We start from the raw sequence: 19,334 nt of genomic DNA, 5'->3' as shown, positions 1-19,334 counted from the left end.
TGCCCCTTCTTCTCCTATACGCTAAGCGTTCCTGTTCCTTGGAGTTCCAGATTCTGACCTCTTCCTTGTCTCCTCTACCCACTCTCCCTGAATGGCCTCATCCATTCCCATGGCTTCAGTGACCATTTACATGCTGAGGTCTTTTGTCCTTTTTTTTCTTTTCTTTCTTTTTTTTTTGTTTTTGTTTGTGTGTGTGTGTGTGTGTGTGTGTGTGTGTGTGTGTGTGTGTGTGTGAGAGAGAGAGAGAGAGAGAGAGAGAGAGAGAGAGAGAGACAAGGTCTCGCTCTGTCACCCAGGCGGGAGTGTAGTGGTGCAATCACGGCTCACTGCAGCCTCTAACTTCCCAGGCTTAAGCAACTCTCCCACCTCCACCTCCCAAGTAGCTAGGATTATAGGTTTGAGCCATCATGCACAGCCAGTCCTTTACATTTGTATTTTCAGCCCTGACCACCTTTGAGTTCTAAGTCTGTGTATCTGTCTGCCTCCTAGACATTTCCAAATAGGGGACCCACAGGCTCCTCAACCTCAAAATGTCCAAAACTGGATTATCATTTTCCTCACTCCCTAATCCCACTAGCAAAATGAGTAAGTGAATAAGTAAATAAATAAAATCTTCTTGTGTCCAGTTCTTCCCAATGAATTGATACGACTTTTCACCCATTTACACAAGCCAAAAATATCTCTGATGTATGAGATGTTCATTTATTCTTAGTGTTGTAATTAAAAATCACAATTTTGTAGATCTGATTTATCCTTGGGGCATTAAAATACTTGTTTTTGCTTCCATTCCCACATTTCTTTTTTCTACTTCTTTTAAGAAGCAGAAATCTTCATTAATATTGAAAAAATCTTTCCTTATAGATTTGACCATTACTTCACTCTGGTGGGCAAATTCAGGTGGACTATATACATCTTTGATAATAACTTCTAACATATATTATTGAGATATACTGTAAGCCAAGCACTGTTCTAAATAGTTCATTTGGTTTCTCCATATTCCTGTGAGTTGTAGGTACTGTTACCATCCTGTTTGATAGAGGAGGAAATGCAGAGAGGTCAGGAGCGTGTCCAGCATGATAGTTGGCAGGTAGCAGAGGCAGGATTTGAACACAAGCACCCTGGCACTGGATCTAAGCTCTTAACCTCCATGCAATACTATCTGAAATAGTTTGTATTCTTCATAGCAGTTTCTTGTCACTGTGTTTTAAAAAGTTAAAAATACCCACTGGATTACCAAGACATGGCATAATTTTCAATGTGTACCTAGGGTATACATATGCAAGTTATTGTGAGAATAAGTAATGCATTTTACTGGTACAGTAGTCACAAAAAAATGGATCCATAATTTTCATTTTATATTACTTTTATTTTTTAAAGACATTCTCGATTTTCTTTGACTCTTTTGAAACACAATAGCCATAGCAACATTATCTTCTTCTGAGTCCTCTGCTTATTTTATGTCAGCAGCTTTATCACTTTATCTTAGAAATACTTGGGTTCTCACAGTGTCAACACAAATCATATTCTGTTGCTTTGTTTCTGGAAAGTGGTTAAGCAACTGCATAAAAGTCATAGGAAATTAATGACTCACATAACGGAAAGCATTTACTAATGTGACTTTTGTCTCAGATGCCAAGTAGTCTGAGTTTGTTTCCATGGTAACCCATCAGTATAACAAATGGTGGCAAACTAACTTTGCTACTTTTTTGGTTGGTTGTTTAGTTTGGACAGCTTTCTGACAGCTGTGTGTGTGTGTGTGTGTGTGTGCGTGTGTGCGTGCGTGTGTATACACATTAAAGATTATCACACACAAAAAAATCTGAGTAATTGCCTTAGTCGCATGAACAAAACCTTTTTTAGAGAGATTGTTTGAGAATCCAAGGCTATTACTTTTATGTTACAAAACTATAAAGATTACTTAACATATCTTTCCACTTCAGTTCCTATTAAGAAAAGGCATAGTCAGCTGTTTTTAAGCCTATACTTTAAAAAAAAATTCATTTATAATGTTTGTTTATTTGAAATATATGCAATCGTAGACTGCCAGAAACAAGGCAGGGAGAAAGGGAAGTGAGGACGCTGTCTTGGAGGACTGAAGACTGAGTGAATGATGGAAGAAGTGGAGGCAGCCAGCTCTGCCCTGCCCCTCCCCTGGGGACAGTGCTCTAGGGTAGGGAAGGGAGGACACTGCGAAGGGAACCAAGGCAGGCCTGGTCACATGGGACACTGAGTTGCAGAGAGATTTCTAGAGGAGGTAATGACAAAACTATTATTTTATGTCAACAGCTTTATCACTTTATCTTAGAAATACTTGGGTTTTCACAGTGTCAACACAAATCATATTCTGTTTCTTTGTTTCTGGAAAGAGGTTAAGCAACTGTATAAAAGTTAGAGTTACGAGTTACTGTCTATGAGTTAGAGTTAAACTGGTGAGTGCGGGAAGCTGAAAGGAGAGTGGATGGAATGCAGGGAAAAGAAAAATCATGAACAAAGGCATACAAAGGAGAAATAGTGTGAAGTAAATGGGAACAACAAACAGTATGAGACAGAAAGAAGGGGTCAAGAGATAAGACTAAAGATAGGCTTAATCACGGAGAGGCCGCATTAAGGGGGTTGAACCTAATCCTATGAGAAGAAGCAGTGGAGGATGTTAAACAGAAATGACATTATCAAATTTGTATTTTAAAAGGAGTTCTCTGGTAGCAATGAGGAAGATAGATCTGAGTGGGGACCATTAAGGAGGCTGTTGCCATGTTTCAGGGAAAAATTGGGGTAGTGTTGCTAGACACAGGAAAGGGCTTGATTTACAAAAAGGAGGTAACACAGACAGGAATAGGTAGCTGGAACCAGTCATTAGTGGCCCATACATGACTTCAGTTATTCATTTGGTCGACAGATCTTTATTGTTTACCGTGTTTGGCAGATGATTAGCGTTATGCTGTACTCTTTTCCACCTTCGTCGTTTTTTCTGGGTTTCTTCTCCAATAAGGATTCTTTGTTTGCACATCGCGAGGTAATCAATAGGCAAGTACACTTTGCACAGCTCTAGTTGATCCCACCCTGATCTCGTCTTCACTTATTTGACTTTCTTACTCAGATAAGAACCTGTTTCAGAGTCCTAGCACATTTGTCAGTCTACTACTCGGGAGGCAGTATCCATGTGTTTGGATAGGGACTTATTGCCAAGTAAGTGAATCGGAGCTTATTTCTGGCTTCATTAGGTGGGACTTTATGGGTCATGAAAAATATGTACAATAGGTTCCAAAGTATTTCATCCATATACTTAATCTTAAATGAGGGAAACAGGACTCTAGGATTCCTGAATCACCTACAACAATGTGAACAACATTTGAACTTTCCAGATTCCTTGGGAATGATAAGACTTAGTCTATGACAGTTAGGATTTAGTTCAGCTGTATCTAACAAAACCCAAAATAAGCATTTTAAATAATAAGATTTAAGAAGTTTGGGCCAGATGTGGTGGCTTGGCCAGGGACAGTGGCTCACACCTGTAATCCCAGTACTTTGAGAGGCCAAGTTGAGTGGATCACTTGAGCCCAGGAGTTCGAGACCAGCCTGGCCAACATGGTGAAGGCTGATCTCTACAAAAAATGCAAAAATTAGCTGGGCGTGGTGGCACACACCTATAGTCCCAGCTACTCGGGAGGCCAACACAGGAAAATGACTTGAACTGGAGAGGTAGAGGTTGCAGTGAGCCAAGATCGTACCACTGCACTCCAGCCTGGGTGACAAAGTGAGACTCTGTCCCCAAAAATAGGGAGTTTGGAGGGATACAGTCCAAGGCTACGTGTATTAGGGACCCACCTTCTTTCTGACTCTGCACCATCATCACTTGGCTTTTCCTGAGGGTAACCTCATTGTCCAAAGTGACCGTTGAGAATCTAATCATCATCATGACAGTTTTCCAGCAAAGGAAAGAGGAAAAGGTAAAAGGATACATTTCAACTATCCCTCTTTTATTCTGCCTTTCCAGAAGTTATACCCAATAACCTCCATTTATATCTCATCAACTTGTATTCCATCCCATGCTTACCCTGTAGCTGCAGGGGAGGTCGGGAAAATGCAGTCTTTTAACTGGACATATTGCCTGTTTGAGTAAAATTAGGGTTCTCCTTTTAAGGAAGAAGAGAGACTGCATATTGGGTAAGTAACTGACAATCTTTGCCACATATGTTCCTGGGCACACCATTTGACTAGTCAAGCTGGTGGGTTACTTATTAGCCTGGTGGGGAGTATGATGATAAACAGATGTCAGAGACCTAAACCCTTACCTAGAGGCCAGGACTACTAGATGGGTTCACCAGTTCACATGTTGATATATGAATCTGAGGACTAAAGAAGACAACTTGGTTTTGTTTGTTTGTTTGTTTTGTTTGTTTGAAATAGAGCCTCACTCTGTTGCCCAGGCTAGAGTGCAGTGGCGCGCAATCTCAGCTCACTATAGCTCCAACCTCCTGAGCTTAAGCAACCCTCCCACCTCAGCTGCCCGAGAAGCTGGGACTACAGGTGTACGCCACCACACTTGACTAATTTTTATATTTTTTTGTAGAGATGGGGTTTTGCCGTGTTGCCCAGGCTGGTCTTGAACTGTCTTGAGCTCAAGCAGTCTGCCTGCCTTGGTCTCCCAGAGTGCTGGGATTACAGGTGTGAGCCACCATGCCCAGCCTGAAGACTTAGATTTTTAAGTTCTCAGTACATGGATAATAGTTAAGGCCATCAGTGTAAAAAAATAAGAAAGCCAAGGATAGAAGCTTGGTGGATATCAACATTTTAAGGAGACAGAGGAACAAGCAACTGCAAAGAATAGTCACAGAAGTAGAAAGAAAAAGAATATTTTAAGAATGTGTAAGAAGGGTCCAGTATGATACTAAAAGAAGTACCCTTGGATTTGGCAATTAGTTACTCACTGGTGAGCAGTTTCAATTGTGAGGAGTAGAAGCCTGATTAAGAGGAACTGAGAAGTAACTGGGAGGTAAGGAGATAGAAAATGTCTACACTGTAGAGACAGTTCTTCAAATTTCATTTCCAACTTTTCCTGCTGAGTGACCTTTGATAAGTCACATAATTTCTGTATATCTTAGTTCCTTTATCTATAAAATGGAGTACCCTTCCCATAGAGTTGTTTCGAGGATTTAGTATGTTAATATGTGTCATTTTATTATGTGTATTTACAACAATCCCTGTAATAATAAGCAGCACCCAATAAATGCTGTCATCATTATCCTTCGTATCATCACCTTCAGGGAGCTTGGACCTCAAGGCAGAGTGATAGTAAGTCGATGAGGACATGGAATTATGGGAAGTATATTTTTTCCCTTAAGATTTAAAGACAGGTCCTGTATGAAAACCAGTTCTCTATCTCTATTTTACAGTGTAATTTTAATTACCTGCCCGTATTTATAATGCTGTGCCGAAGTTTCTTAATCTCTTATTTTTCCCCCAAGCCCATCAGACTTAATGTTGGCTTCCTCCACTGTCTAACTAAACTAGATTAATATTTCTGCAAATACTTCTTTCCTGCTTGTCTGGTTTGTTTCTTAAAAGAAACATTCACATGCAGCGTTCACTTGATTTCTTTGGTTTTCATTACTCAGGCCAAAGCTGCCTTCCATTTGTACAAATGATAATGTATACAATTAGGCATTTAAAAGCTACTACACTATAAAGGCATTTAAAGTAGATAAAAATCTAAGATGTATTTCTATAATTAGTATTGCCTAGAAATTCCACTTATTTCACAGACAAATGAAAAATGACAATCATGCCACTGTACTTCAGCCTGGGCAACAGAGCAAAACCCCATCTCAAAAGAAAGAAAGGAAGGAAGGGAGAGAGGGATGAGGGGAGGGAAGGAGGGAGGGAGGGAGGGAGGAATACTTTTGTTCCTATTTTTAGATTATTCAGTACTTGACAGTGTTTTTGAATTTATTTTTATTTTAACACAGTCATAAATACGAATAATTTAGCGTCTAAGCGCTACAAGGCATATTACGGAAAAGCACAGTCCCCTATTTCTCACATGGCCAAACAGGAAAGGAGCAAGGAGAATAGCTGCGTCAGCTTCCCTCTCCTCCTGCCCTCTATCCTTGCAGTGTTTGTCACTTTAGGACAATCGGAGGTAGAGGGCAAGGGAGCCTGGTTGATGTAGTTCATAAGACTGGCCTCCTTGGCCACAGAGAAGGGTAAAGTGGACCTGAAATGACAAAATATCAAGCCCAGTAGTTTGGATTTCCTTGAGCACTTTTTAATTTCCTGTATTTTTTTTTTTTTTTAATATAGCATCCTCTTCCTGTATGGTAGATGCAGTTTCCTTTTTTTTTAACATTCAGAATATTTTTTCTTCTTCAAGCACATGCTCTGTTTTGTTCAAGTTGCTATTTTTCTGTCTTTTTTTTAAAAAAAGACTGAGTCTTGCTCTGTCACCCAGGCTAGAGTACAGTGGCACACTCAGGGCTCACTGCAGCCTTGAACTCTTAAACTCAAGTGATCCTCCTGCCTCAACCTCCTGAGTAGCTGGGACTACAGGCACGCACCACTATACCCAGCTAAGTTTTAAATTTTTTGTAGAAACAGAGTCTCCTATTGTTGCCCAGGCTCAAACTCCTGGCTCAAGCAACCCTCCCACCTCAGCCTCCTGAAGTGCTGGGAATACAGGCATGAGCCCCTGCAACCAGCCAAGTTAGTTTTTTTTCTTTCATTTTGGTTTCTCTCATTAAAAGACTTTCCTCACTTATCTGCTCATATTTAACTGTGAGGCACTAAAAGCTGATTGGGAGCTTTGTGTACGTGGGGGTGCCTGTCATCTCAAGATTTTTATTATAGGTTGGTTTGGCTGGCTGTGTCATTGGGAGCCCTCAAAATCCGTCTCATGAAATCTTTTCTTTGAAGCTGGGTTGGATTCCCCAGAGAATATTCTGCCCACGTCTTGAAGAACAGGTGCCTGGTTCTGGCATTGTGAGAAGCCAGGTTTGGGGAAGGCTGGAAGTCTCAGCATTAAGTCATCTTTCATTACCCTGGCCAGCATGCCTTTGCGCTTGCTGTTTCTAATACCTGCCCTCACTTCAGGCTGTCCAGAGCATCCTTCTGTTTCACCTTGTCAGGAAAATACATCTCAGTCGTCCGCAGGAGTCAGGGAAGGAGAGGTCTGCAGTCTGACTATTTCTGAAACAGTTTTTGATCAGTCCTCTGCCTTGTCCCTCCTTCATTCGACTTCAAAGCCTGTGTAAGTTTCTTACTCTTGGCTTTTACTGTTACCAGCATAAGGTTCAAATTTCCTCAGTATGCTAAATTAGTTATCACTTGTCTGTCTGTCCCTGGCCACTTATTTTTGTCTCTAGTTCTCCTCGTCCCTGTGAGATAATACATTACTTGTTTTTATTTAGTAGGTTTTGGGAGGGAGCAGAGGCTAATACATGCACTCAACCTGCCATGTTTAACTAGAAATTTGTATATAATGTTGTAATGAAAGTAAAATAGTTTTATCTTAAATGTTGTTTCTTGATATCGGATGATGTATCAGTGGTCTCAGTGACAGGAACAACAAAGCATCTTGAAGCTCAGCGAACCCTGAAGGGTCCAGGACATCATTGTTTCTATGTATATCTCCTTGTTAGGAGCTCCGGAGACCATAGCTGATGCCTCCAGCAAGTCTTGAGGCCAAGAGAAGTTAGGAGAGAAGCAATAATAAAAAAATTCTAGGCTGAGTGTGGTGGCTCACGCCTATAATCCCAGCAATTTGAGAGACTAAGGTGTCCAGATCGCTTGAGGCCAGGAGTTTGAGACCAGCCTGACCAATATGGTGAAGCCCCACCTCTACAAAAATACAAAAATTAGCCAGGTGTGATGGTGCACACTTGTAATCCCAGCTACTATTTGGGAGGCTGAGGCATGGGAATTGCTTGAGCCCGGGAGGCAGAGGTTACAGTGAGCCAAGATTGTAGTGCTGCATTCCAGCCTGGGTGACAGAGCAAGACCCTGTGTCCAAAAAAAAAAAAAAAAAAAATCTGGATTTTTTTTCTTGCTTATTTTTATTGCTATTCACTGTTTTTTTAATGTATTTATTTTTGAGTGTACAAGTTAGCAACTGCCCTCCTTACCATGGAGTCCTACGGCTGCCCGACAACTACCTCCAGGTCCAACCTTTGTCAAACAAGACTCATCTCACAATTGGTATTGTGACTGTACCAATACATTACACCCTGCCTAGATTTCAAGGGAGACTCTGCTATGAACCCACAGATACACTCTTAATATCATGATTCATTAAATCACTTAAGGGTTCCTAAGGAGAAAAAAATGGCCAAAGTTATCATAGTGGAACCAGTGGTAAAATGCGTGTCCTCCTTTCCCATTCCTGTGTCTGTTTAGTATCTAAAAGTAGACACACATGCACATACCACACACAAATGCATACTTGGTTTTTAAATTATGGTGTTTTGTTTTGTTTTGTTTTGTTTTTTGTAATTCCTGTTCTTGGATTTCTGCGTATTGATGGAGAAATCAGAAAAAGCAGGCCAGGTGGCTCACACCTATAATCCTTGCTCTTTGGGAGGCTGAGCCAGAAGGATGGCTTGAGCCCAGGAGTTTGAGACCAGCCTGGGTAACATAGGGAGACCCATCTTTACCAAAAATTAAAAAAAGTTAGTTGAGTGTGGTGTTACATGCCTATGATCCCAGCTACTTGGGAGGCTAAAGTGGGAAGATCTCTTGGGCCTGAGAGGTCAAGGCTGTACTGAGTTGTGACAGCACTACTACTCCAGCCTGGGCAACAGAGTGAAACCTTGTCTCAAAAACAACAACAACAAAAATAACTGATAGATCCTAATAAAAATCTGTTTTATTCCCTGAGGCAGCTATAAGTTTGACTGTCACATTCACTACAGCGGTTTTCCTGTCTCTAAGCCTTTATCTAAATTTTCAACTCACTTACCAGTGCCTTTCACTCCACAGACATGACTTATTACTGTCCTAAGAAAATCAAAATTATTCAGCCTGGGCTCTCTTGCTGTTCTCTTTTGCTTTCTCTAGTTTTCTCTTTATTTCATCCGTTATCTTTCTCTCTTTCCTATGTTAGAGGAATGGTTATCCTTTTCTCAGGCTGAGCCCCGCCCCTGTACCTACACACGATAGCAGAGAGAACAGTATGTACAAAAGTCTGGAAGCTTGAAAGAGAAAAATTGTGGGAAAATACAGATTCTCCTTTATGGACAAGTGGACTTTAAAGTTAAACGGGCCTGGTTTGAATGCCAGTTCTCCTCTACCACCTCCTATTTAAATGACTTTGAGTTCACTTCTCACATCACACTTCATTTTCCTTATCTTTAAAGTGAAGAGGCTGGGCACAGTGGCTCACACCTGTAATCCCAGCACTTTGGGAAGCTGAGGCAGGTGGATTACCTGAGGTCAGGAGTTCAAGACTAGCCTGGACAACATAGCGAAACCCTGTCTCTACTTTAAAAAAAAAAAAAAAAATTTAGCCTGGCATGGTGGCAGTTGCCTGTAATCCCAGCTACTTGGGAGGCTGAGTGAGGCAGGAGAATTGCTTGACTCCTGGAGGCAGAGGTTGCAGTAGGCCAAGATCATGCCACTGCACTCCAGCCTGGGCAACAGAACAAGACTCCATCTCAGATAAATAAGTAAGTAAGTAAATAAATAAATAAGGTGAAGAAAATGCCAGCTACTTCACAAGGTTGTTGGGAGATGTCATAGCATATGGTAAGCTCTCAGTAAATGGTAGCTGATGTTGCTGTTATGGCTGGAGTAAAACTATGACAATAGTTCATCTTAAAACAAGGATTTGCTTATTCCTAGAATAAACATTTGTTCATATTTCTGTCGCTTGCATTAACTATGAATATAAGCCCTACAAGGTCAGGAACTCTGTCCTCGTCTTTATATTTTAAGCATGTACCACATGTGCAACATATAAAGTAAATGTACATTGTGTGTTGAATGAATGACTGGTGTGGCTTAATTTATATTGATTTAATTGATAAGTAAATTCACTTTTTTTCCGGTTTCCTGTGGATAATTAAAACCTTCAAAAGATTTTCAGATCACATTGTTAGGAATTTGCTTCCTTCCTGTTACACTGTTTACAAATACTGGCTTTTAATACATTACTTTTGCATTTTAGACTTGAGTGAAAGTGTGGGTGTGCTTTTTAACATGTCATCAATAATAGTTAATTAATTGACTCTTTTTTTCTTTCCTTCAGGGAGGTGGTGCAAGCAAACTGTGTTCACTGGAGAAAGAAGTTCTCGTTCATGTGCAAAATGAGTGCAAGTGCTGCCACAGGCATCCTAGATCCTTGTATCTACAGAGTATCAGTGAGGAAGGTATAAAAATAGCCTATGACTTCTTCCCTTTCCGAAACCATAGTTAGTTCCATAGTCACCAGCTTGCTTTGTTTAGCTCTGCTTTATCTTTATCATTAGAACTGTATATGCAGTTTTACTTCACACTTGCTAAAGTAATTTAAATTATCATGGCAAATATGATGAAGAATCTGAGGTTATAAATTAAAATATTACTCAAGAATCTTCATCTCACTGTCACTATACATATAAGTGTTAATGTTATTTGTATTAGTTTGGGGACTATATATATCTATATTCACTATTTGTTCAATTCCAGGTTTTTGTTGGGCATTGTTCTGGGAACTTTATGTGTAATATACCTAATAACCCTGAAAATAGGTATCATTTTCTCCATTTTCAGGAAACCAGGGCTCGGAGAAGTTACTTGCCCAAATTTACATAGTTAATAAATGGCAAAGTAGGGACTCAAACACAGAGTTTTCTGATTCCAAGTCTGTTTTCTTTCCTGTATATTTTCTTTCCCAATATTAGGTTGAAGCAAATTACCAATAATCTAAAAAAAAATGGTAATTTCATATGGTTCAACTTTGTGTGTGTGTGTGTGTGTGTGTGTGTGTGTGTGTGTGTGTGTAGGCATATGTTATACTTACCAAAATAATACATATAATGGTCAAAAATTAAATAGAGAAGAAGAATTTAGAATGAAAGCAAGAGTCTCTGGCCTTGTTCTTTTCCATACTAGTTCTGTGTCCTGTATCAGATAAAGATGCAGTCTCTACCATGATGCTATAAATAGCTTTTAAACATAAAAATATACTCAATCTGACACAAATTAAAATTACAAATAAGATACCATTTTTTACCTATAAAGTTGACAAAGATAAAAAAAGTTTGATAGTGTGCTTTGTTGCCTAGGACACAGGGAAGCAATCAGTGACCAGTCAACAGGTACTATTCCAGGTACTGGGAGGACAGTGGAGAACTGGAATGAGTTCCTGCCCCCAAAGGCTACTTTCTGGTTGGAGTTGGGGGAGGTGTGATAGGAAAGACAGAGACTGTAAACATGTAGCCAAATGAGATTATTTGAGGTCATGATAAGTGTTATGTGTAGGAAACAATTAGATAATGGAGAATAGCTTGGGCAAAGGAGATTATTTTAGAGAACTGGGGCGGGAGTCAGTGAAGACTTCTCTGAAAGGTAACATTTGAAGAAGAGGCAACCATATAAAGGTCTAGGAAGGGCCAATCGAAAGGGATGCTAAAGGATCCCTTCTTGGATGAAGGTGATCTGCCTCTTCCTTACTACTCGCCCAAAGCAAATATATGTCTTTTCCTATATCACATCACTCTGAATCTCAAATTATTTCTTCAAGTTTTCATACACAGTTATCAAGCATATGAAGAGACATGACTGCATGACCAAAATTCAAAAGGAAAAGTATATGAAAAAAGAGACCCACAGAAGATACAGATTTTGGAAAGATCAATCAAAGACAGACTTTTATAATAACTATAATTAGTGAACAAGATAGAGAATTTCATCAGAGAACTAAAAATTGTTAAAAAAAAAAAAAAAGCAAATTAAATTCTAAAACTGAGAAGTACATTAACTAAAATTAAAATTTAAAGCTAAGTAAATGAAAGAAAACCTCAACAGATGGATTTAACAGCAGGTTTACCATAACTGAAGAGAGCATTGGTAAATTGGAAAATAAGACAGAAGAAAATATTCAGCCTAAATCACAGAGAAAACAAGAGTGGAATAGACAGGAAAGAAGGTAAGACATGTAGGAGACAGTAGAAAGGTCTAACTATATAAGCCCTAGGAGGAGAGACGAGTATGGCTGAGAACCTTCTAAAACTGATCAAAGATATCAAACCACAGATTGAGAAGTACTGTGAACCCCATGCAGTCAAGTGTGGCATATTTAAATGACAAGACCAGCCTGACTGCAACATGGGAAACAGAGAGGGAAAGTTCTTGGTAATAGGATTGGATCCACTAGATCAGGCCAAGGCCTTATGAATAGTTTAGATTGATTATAATTGAAAGTATTGGAGGATTTTAATAAGGAGAGACATCATCTTGCGTAAGATCACTTTTGCTGCTGTGTTGGATGAATTGCAGAGACCACTTAGGTGGTTTGTGGTAGTCGAAGGGAGAAGTGCTTATGTTTTGGCATAGAGTTACAACATAGAAATGGTTATGATTGTGCAGCCAGATGCCCAACTAAAAATAGAGGGTTCTGTTACTATGGAGGGGAGGAATGGTTAATTGGGATATGACTAGCATTGTTTCTACAGAGGTTGAATGAAGGAATAGGTCCAGGAAAAGAGAATGAGGAGTTGCCAATGAGGTAGGAATAAAACCAGGCAATTGTGGTACCATGGAAGTTTAGCAAAGAAAATGATGCAAGAAAGGAGGTGGAGTGGCCAACCCTGTAACCTTCTACTGAGATGTTGAATAAGATGAAAACAGGGAGCCTTGGTTTGGTAATCTTAAGTGCTATTGCAGACGGCCGAGCACAGTGGTTCACACCTGTAATCTCAGCAATTTGGAAGACTGAGGAGTCAGGGTTGCTTAAGGCCAGAAGTTCAAGACAAAACTAGGCAACATGGTGAGACCCTGTCTCTACAAAAAAAAAAAAAAAAAAAATTAGCTGGGTGTGGTGGCATGCACCTGTAGTTTTAGCTACTCGGAAGGCTGAGGTGGGAGGATCTCCTGAGCCCAGGAGTTTGAGGTTTCAGTGAGCTATGATCATGCCACTGCAACTCTAGCCTGGTTGACAGAGACCCTGTATCTAAGAAATAAAAAATGAAAAAGAACTATTACAGAGGGAAATAAGGATTAAAGCCCAATTGGAGTGGGTTGAATAGAGAGTAGGATGTAGCAAATATAGATAAGTCTTTTGATGAATTTGTCTATAGAGGGGAGCAAAGAAAAGAATTAGCAGAAATAAGGATCATCTGGAAAAAAAAATTGTTTTCTTTGCTTAAGGAAGGGCACTATTAAGGAATATGACAGTGACCTAATAAAAATGTGATCCTTCGTCATGGGGTAGATCTAGTGGCATGGCCACACCTGGAATCAGTGAAGCAGGGAAGGGGAGGAACAGCAAATACTCATGAATGATAATGGAGTTTATCATAGATTGTTTCTTAACATATTTATGTTCGCCAAATACATGTAAACAAACACATACCATATGCTAGGTATTGTTCTAAGTGTTTTACACTTAATTCTTACAGGTGTATGAAGACAAATCTAACGATATGGCGAATTAATGTACAGTTACGTATTTTAAGTTAAAAAAGACATCTGCCTATTATTTTTTATTATTTTCCACTTTGGCCAGTCTTGTTCACATTAGGTAAGAGGATTTGTACTATACTAAACGTATGCTTTCATACGCATAAAGTAACTCTTCAATGATTCATAAAAGCTGGTTGTCCCTGGGGTGTGGTTTCAAGTCTTGTTGAAATCTTTCTATGCTATATTAGTGTGCTTAACTGAGTAAATAATTTAACCTTTCTTTGGTGATTCAGTTTTTGCAGTGAGTCCATAACACTTTTTGACCATTTCTTCTTCAGCAAATAAACAAAATATTAGCTTATGTTCTCACCATTTGTCTCATTTATATTAAAGTTAAATGCTAAATAAAAATTCTGGTCATTTGGGGGGATTGTGGGAGTCTAAATAGTTAGATTTAAGATCATCAGAATTTCCTATGATATTTGCCAACATATATATGTCTACTTCAGAATTACTTGATATATAGTTAATTTTAAATCTTTAATTATATGATATCCTTACAGTGTTTTCTGTCTTTGGCAGGAATTAAAAGGTGGAAAGGCTTATGCAAAGGTAAGCAGATGTTCTTTAACTGTTTTGGAACATGTAATGTTGCTTATTGCTATTTATACGCTTAAAAATTAAATGGTTTACTCTTCTAATATCTGTTCAAGCTTGGCTCTTTTTATATAAAGCAACTCGGAGTTTGAACAGTTGGATCGAACAGTAAATTATAGGCATATTATTTCTAAATGCTGATTATGGGATGTTATTCTTTAGATTCAGCCTCCCTGCTAGAGGATGATCTCTGGTTTACATTAAGCCGTAGCAGGTGATAATTCAAAGGGTCTCACCTGGGAGGTGTTGCCAGGCCCACCTCCCCCCACTGTAAGAGGACCCCTCCTTTATGCTGTCTTAGCACTCTGTATAAACATGGTCAGTACTGCTGGTATTTACTTTTACTAGCTATGTGGAATTACTAGTGAATGTGCTCACCTTTTTGCTGACTAGAAGAAATTAGTAACAACACTACCAGAAACTCACATAGTCCTCTTTTATTTGAAGTCTCTGTGAATGGTACCTCCATCAATCCAGTCACCTGAACCAAGAGGTTGAACACTAGTCTTTTCTTTCCTAACTTTTTTAATTTTGTTTTTTTGTTTTTGTAGAGATGGGGTCTTGCCGTATTACCCAGGCTAGTCTCGAACTCCTGGCCTCAAGTGGTCCTCCTGCCTTGGCCTCCCAAAGTACTGGGATTACAGGCGTGAACCACCATGCCTGGCCCCTGTACACTCGTTTTAACCTCCATATCTACCAAACACCCTAAATCTAATTGGTTGCAATGTCAGGATGTTCTTTGTTAAAGTAATAGAAAACCTTCCTCAACTAGAGATTTTTTTTTTTTTTTTTGAGACGGAGTTTCGCTCTTGTTACCCAGGCTGGAGTGCAATGGCGCGATCTCGGCTCACCGCAACCTCCGCCTCCTGGGTTCAGGCAATTCTCCTGCCTCAGCCTCCTGAGTAGCTGGGATTACAGGCATGCGCCACCGTGCCCAGCTAATTTTTTGTATTTTTAGTAGGGACGGGGTTTCACCATGATGACCAGGATAGTCTCGATCTCTTGACCTCGTGATCCACTCGCCTCAGCCTCCCAAAGTGCTGGGATTACAGGCGTGAGCCGCCGCGCCTGGCCCGAGATTTTTTTTAATGTTACAAAACAAGGAGATGTGAGATAGACTCATTCCAGAACTGGTTAATCCACTGACTGAAGAACATCATCAAGAACCCATATTATTTTTCTCTTTCCATTCTGCCATTTTCTATGTGATGACTTTGTTCCTGGCCCACGTCCCTCCTGGAGACCAGGTGGCTGGCTGCTTAAGTTTAATTGAACACATTCACATATGACAAAATCCAGCTACTTCCCACTGTATTACATTTTTTTGAGTGAGGAAACGTTTCCTAGATGACCCTCAGAGGATTTCCCTGTACCTTTCGTTGGCCAGAACTGGATTATATGCCCACCCTAAACTAGTTGTGGGCAATAGGAATGGATTGTCATGGTTAACTTAAACTAATCACAATCTGACAATGAGCTAGGGTTTGGGTTTCCTTTCTTGTGCACATGGATGAACTGAGATTGGACACCTAAATAAAACCAGAGTTTTGAGGCTGGGAATGGTAGCTCATGCCTGTGATCCCAGCACTTTGGAAAGCCAAGGTGGGAGGATCACTTGAGCCTAGGCATTGGTGACCATCCTCGACAACATGGTGAGACCCCGTCTCAATCAATCAATCATTCAATAAATAATAAAATAAATCAAGGCTTTGCTATCAAGGAATAGCAGGGCATTGATTGTGGGCTCAGATAACAAGGTCTGCTGTAGTTGACCAAGCCTCTTGATTCTTCCCCTCTAAAAAGCTCTTGAAACCATACCTTCTCTCCATTCCCAAGGCCACTGCGTCGGGTGATGCCTTCATTATTTTTTATTTACAGCCTGCACTGGTCTTCTATCTAGTCTCTCTGCCTCTGTTATCTCCTCCATCCTCCATATTGTTGCCAAAGTAATCTTTCTAAAATTAAAACATGATCATATCATTCCCCCGTTTTTAGTCCTTTAGCAGCTATTCATTGCTTATAAAGGAAAATGAAGATTTTTTAACCTGGCAAGTAAGACACATCTTGTCATCTCTACTGTCATTTGCACGTGAACACACACACACACGCGCGCACACACACACACTCATATACTCATCCTTATACCTCACGCATACCATCCTCATAAACTTCCTCAAGTAGCCCATGCTATCTTAGCCTTTTGCTTTGTAACTTGATGTTTTTTCCTGCCATGCCTTGTATTTCTCCCTCCTCTTATCCTGTTGACTCATGTATCTCGTTAAAGACTCAGCTTAGTCATCCCTCCCCCGTGAGAACTTTTCTTTTCCTCTCTTTCTTGTAACTATGTCTTCCTCAATCACAGCACTTTCACACTGCATTGAGGAATTTGTTCACTTTTCTATCCTCCCCTATTAAACTATAAGAGTAGGAATGACTTCCATGTTACCTGAAATATAGATGCTGAAGATTATTTCACGAATGAATTAATATCTGTGACAAACAGCTAATGTTTATGTAAAATATGCTATTTCATGAGACAGTTACTCAGTGAAACCAAAGAAAAAATCATAAGGGAACATAGACTTTCTGGTTCCTCACTATAATGTAAGCTCTTTAAAGGCAGAGTAGGTGTCCTGTTGATCACTGTTACCTAGTGTCTACAACTGGGCCTGTCATATAAAAGATGCTTGGTAATATTGACCTCACTCATTAGTAACTTTCAGCCTAAAACATCACATTGGCATGCCTCACCTTTTAGTGTATTTTCTTAATAGGGGCTGTCTTAGTTTGGGATGCTATAGCAAATTACCATAGAGTAGGTGATTTAAACAACATTTATTTCTCACAGTTCTGGAGGCTGGGAAGTCCAAGAAAAGGTGCTGGTGGATCCGGTCTGGTAAGGGCCTGCTTTCTGCTTTGCAGATGGCTGTCATCTCATGGTGTCCTCAAATGGCAGAGAGCAGAGAAAAAGGAACCAAACTCTCATATGTCTTTTAAAAGAGTGTTTATTCATTCTTGAGGACTTCACTCTCATGCCCTAATTATCCCGTAGAGGTCCTGCCACCTAATACCACCCTTTTGGGGGTTAGGGTTTCAACATATGAATTTGGGGGGAACATAAACATGCAGTCATAAGAGGCACTGATCAGATTCTCCCCTTTTTAGCTTATTGACATTGTAATATATCAGCATTACAACAGTAGATGGGCTATTGTTTTATTCAACAAATATGTATTAAGTGCAGGCATTGTTCTTGGTACTATTCTAAGTACTGGAGATAGAGCAGTGAACAAGATAGACAAAAACCCCTGCATTTGTGGAGCTTACATGCTAATGGGAGTGGGGATTGTTGGAGGGACAGACAATAAGCAAATATGAAATATGTGTGCACATGATGTGATAACTACTAAGGAGAAAAATAGAGCAGGTAAGGGGCGGAAGACGGTAAGTACAGGATAAGGGACGGGAGAGGGATGTGATATAGGATGGTCAGGGAAGGCCCCTTTAGAGAGATGACTTTCTTGAACATCGACCTGAATGGAGTAAAAGAGAAAGCTATAAGAAAATCTAAGAGACAGCATTTCCAGCAAAAGAGCAGTAAGTGCAGAAGGCCTTGAAGTGATCTTGGCATTTTCAAGAAACAGGACATTGTGGCTGCCAGAGTAAATGAGGCGAAGGAGGAGATGAAGCTGTCCAGATAGCCAGGGACAGGGGACAGAGGGAATAGGAGACCACATATAAAACTCCTTCAAGAGGAATGAGATCATGTCCTTTCAGGGACATGGATGGAGCTGGAATCCATTCTCCTCAGCAAACTAATGCAAGAACAAAAACCAAACACTGCATGGTCTCACTTATAAGTGGGAGCTGAACAATGTGATAATGTGAACACGGGGAGGGGATCATCACACACTTGGGCCTGTCAGGAGGGGGCGTAGGGAACAAGAGCATCAGGAAAAATAGCTAATGCATGCTGGGCTTAATACCTAGGCGATAGGTTGATAGGTACAATAAATCATGGCACACGTTTACGTCTGTGACAAACCTGCACGTCCCGCACATGTAACCCTGAACTTAAAATCAAATTTAAAATAAAAAACTCTTTTAAGAAGTTTTGCTGTAAAGAGGGTCAGAAAAATGGTTCAATAGCCTGGAGAGAGATACGGGGTGAGGTTTTGTTTTCTTTGGTTCATTAAAGTAGGAGAAAATCCAGCATGTTTATGTGCTGTGGGGAATGATCCAGCAAAGAAGGGAAATTTTCGAATGTACAAGAGCTGAAAGAATAACTGAAGTGATTAACTTGAGTGGGCAAAAGGAGAGCCGTTGGCCTCAGACAGTAATGTAAGTGGAAAAGCAAATATGTGGGCACAGATGCAGGTAGGTGAGAAGATGTCACTGGCCGTAAAAGCTTATGGAAGTTAAGTGCTCTTTTAATTGCTTTTATTTTCCAATTGAAATAGGAAGCAAGGTCATCAGCAGAGAGTGAGGATTAGAAAGCAGTGTTGGAGGGTCAAAGAGAAGGATAAGTATGAAATAGGGTGCGCCGATAATGTGTGATCTGCATGTGAGTCTTCACATGCCCAGTTGGATATGGTTCTGTCCTGGACATATCCAGGCTTTTTCTGCTGATCTTTTTCCCCTCTAAGAGAGGCAATAAGGCTAGAGTAGCCATGTGCAAATTAGGTGGATGTTACTGTTGCTTGATGTGTGTCTGACTTACTGCATTTGGGACTTGTGGCCCTTCAACTGCTGAGTTCTTATTCTTCATTCTTTTTGTACCAAGCTATTAAAATAATGCTCCAGCCTGCATTCAAAACTTCATCTCGAATGCCATTTATATGTGCCCACTGTGTGTTTTAAAACCTTAAAGCAAGCAACTTAGAATCACAGCGGTTTTTGAAATGTATAATACTTTTTATTATATATTTATGGAAATATGCTTAATAAATTGCAAGCTCAATCCACATTTTGTTGTTAATAAAAAGACCGTATATACACTTAGGCACATAGACTCAGCTTGCTCAAAAAATGATAATGGGGTTGATTTGTTGTAGTGCTTGGAAATGAGAAACAGGGTTGAACAA

The 19,334-nt window shown here is 40.0% G+C and overlaps 1 protein-coding gene across 2 annotated transcripts in view; it reads left to right on the top strand.

The window, feature by feature from the left end:
- Positions 1-19,334, top strand: part of EEIG2 (EEIG family member 2) — a 65,795-nt gene that overhangs the window by 21,110 nt on the left and 25,351 nt on the right. The window contains exons 2-4 of one of the 2 annotated variants that reach the window (XM_064372751.1): positions 10,238-10,358; positions 14,176-14,205; positions 17,099-17,146. In XM_064372751.1, the coding sequence (XP_064228821.1) occupies positions 10,238-10,358; positions 14,176-14,205; positions 17,099-17,146 (199 nt within the window). The remainder of the gene's footprint in view (positions 1-10,237; positions 10,359-14,175; positions 14,206-17,098; positions 17,147-19,334) is intronic. The other variant, XM_064372752.1, reaches the window with a different exon arrangement.

This window comes from Aotus nancymaae, unplaced genomic scaffold (assembly GCF_030222135.1).
Source record: "Aotus nancymaae isolate 86718 unplaced genomic scaffold, 86718_ANA_hifiasm-v0.15.2.pri h1tg000007l, whole genome shotgun sequence".
Lineage (NCBI taxonomy): Eukaryota > Metazoa > Chordata > Mammalia > Primates > Aotidae > Aotus > Aotus nancymaae.
This window is presented reverse-complemented; position numbering and strand designations above follow the sequence as displayed.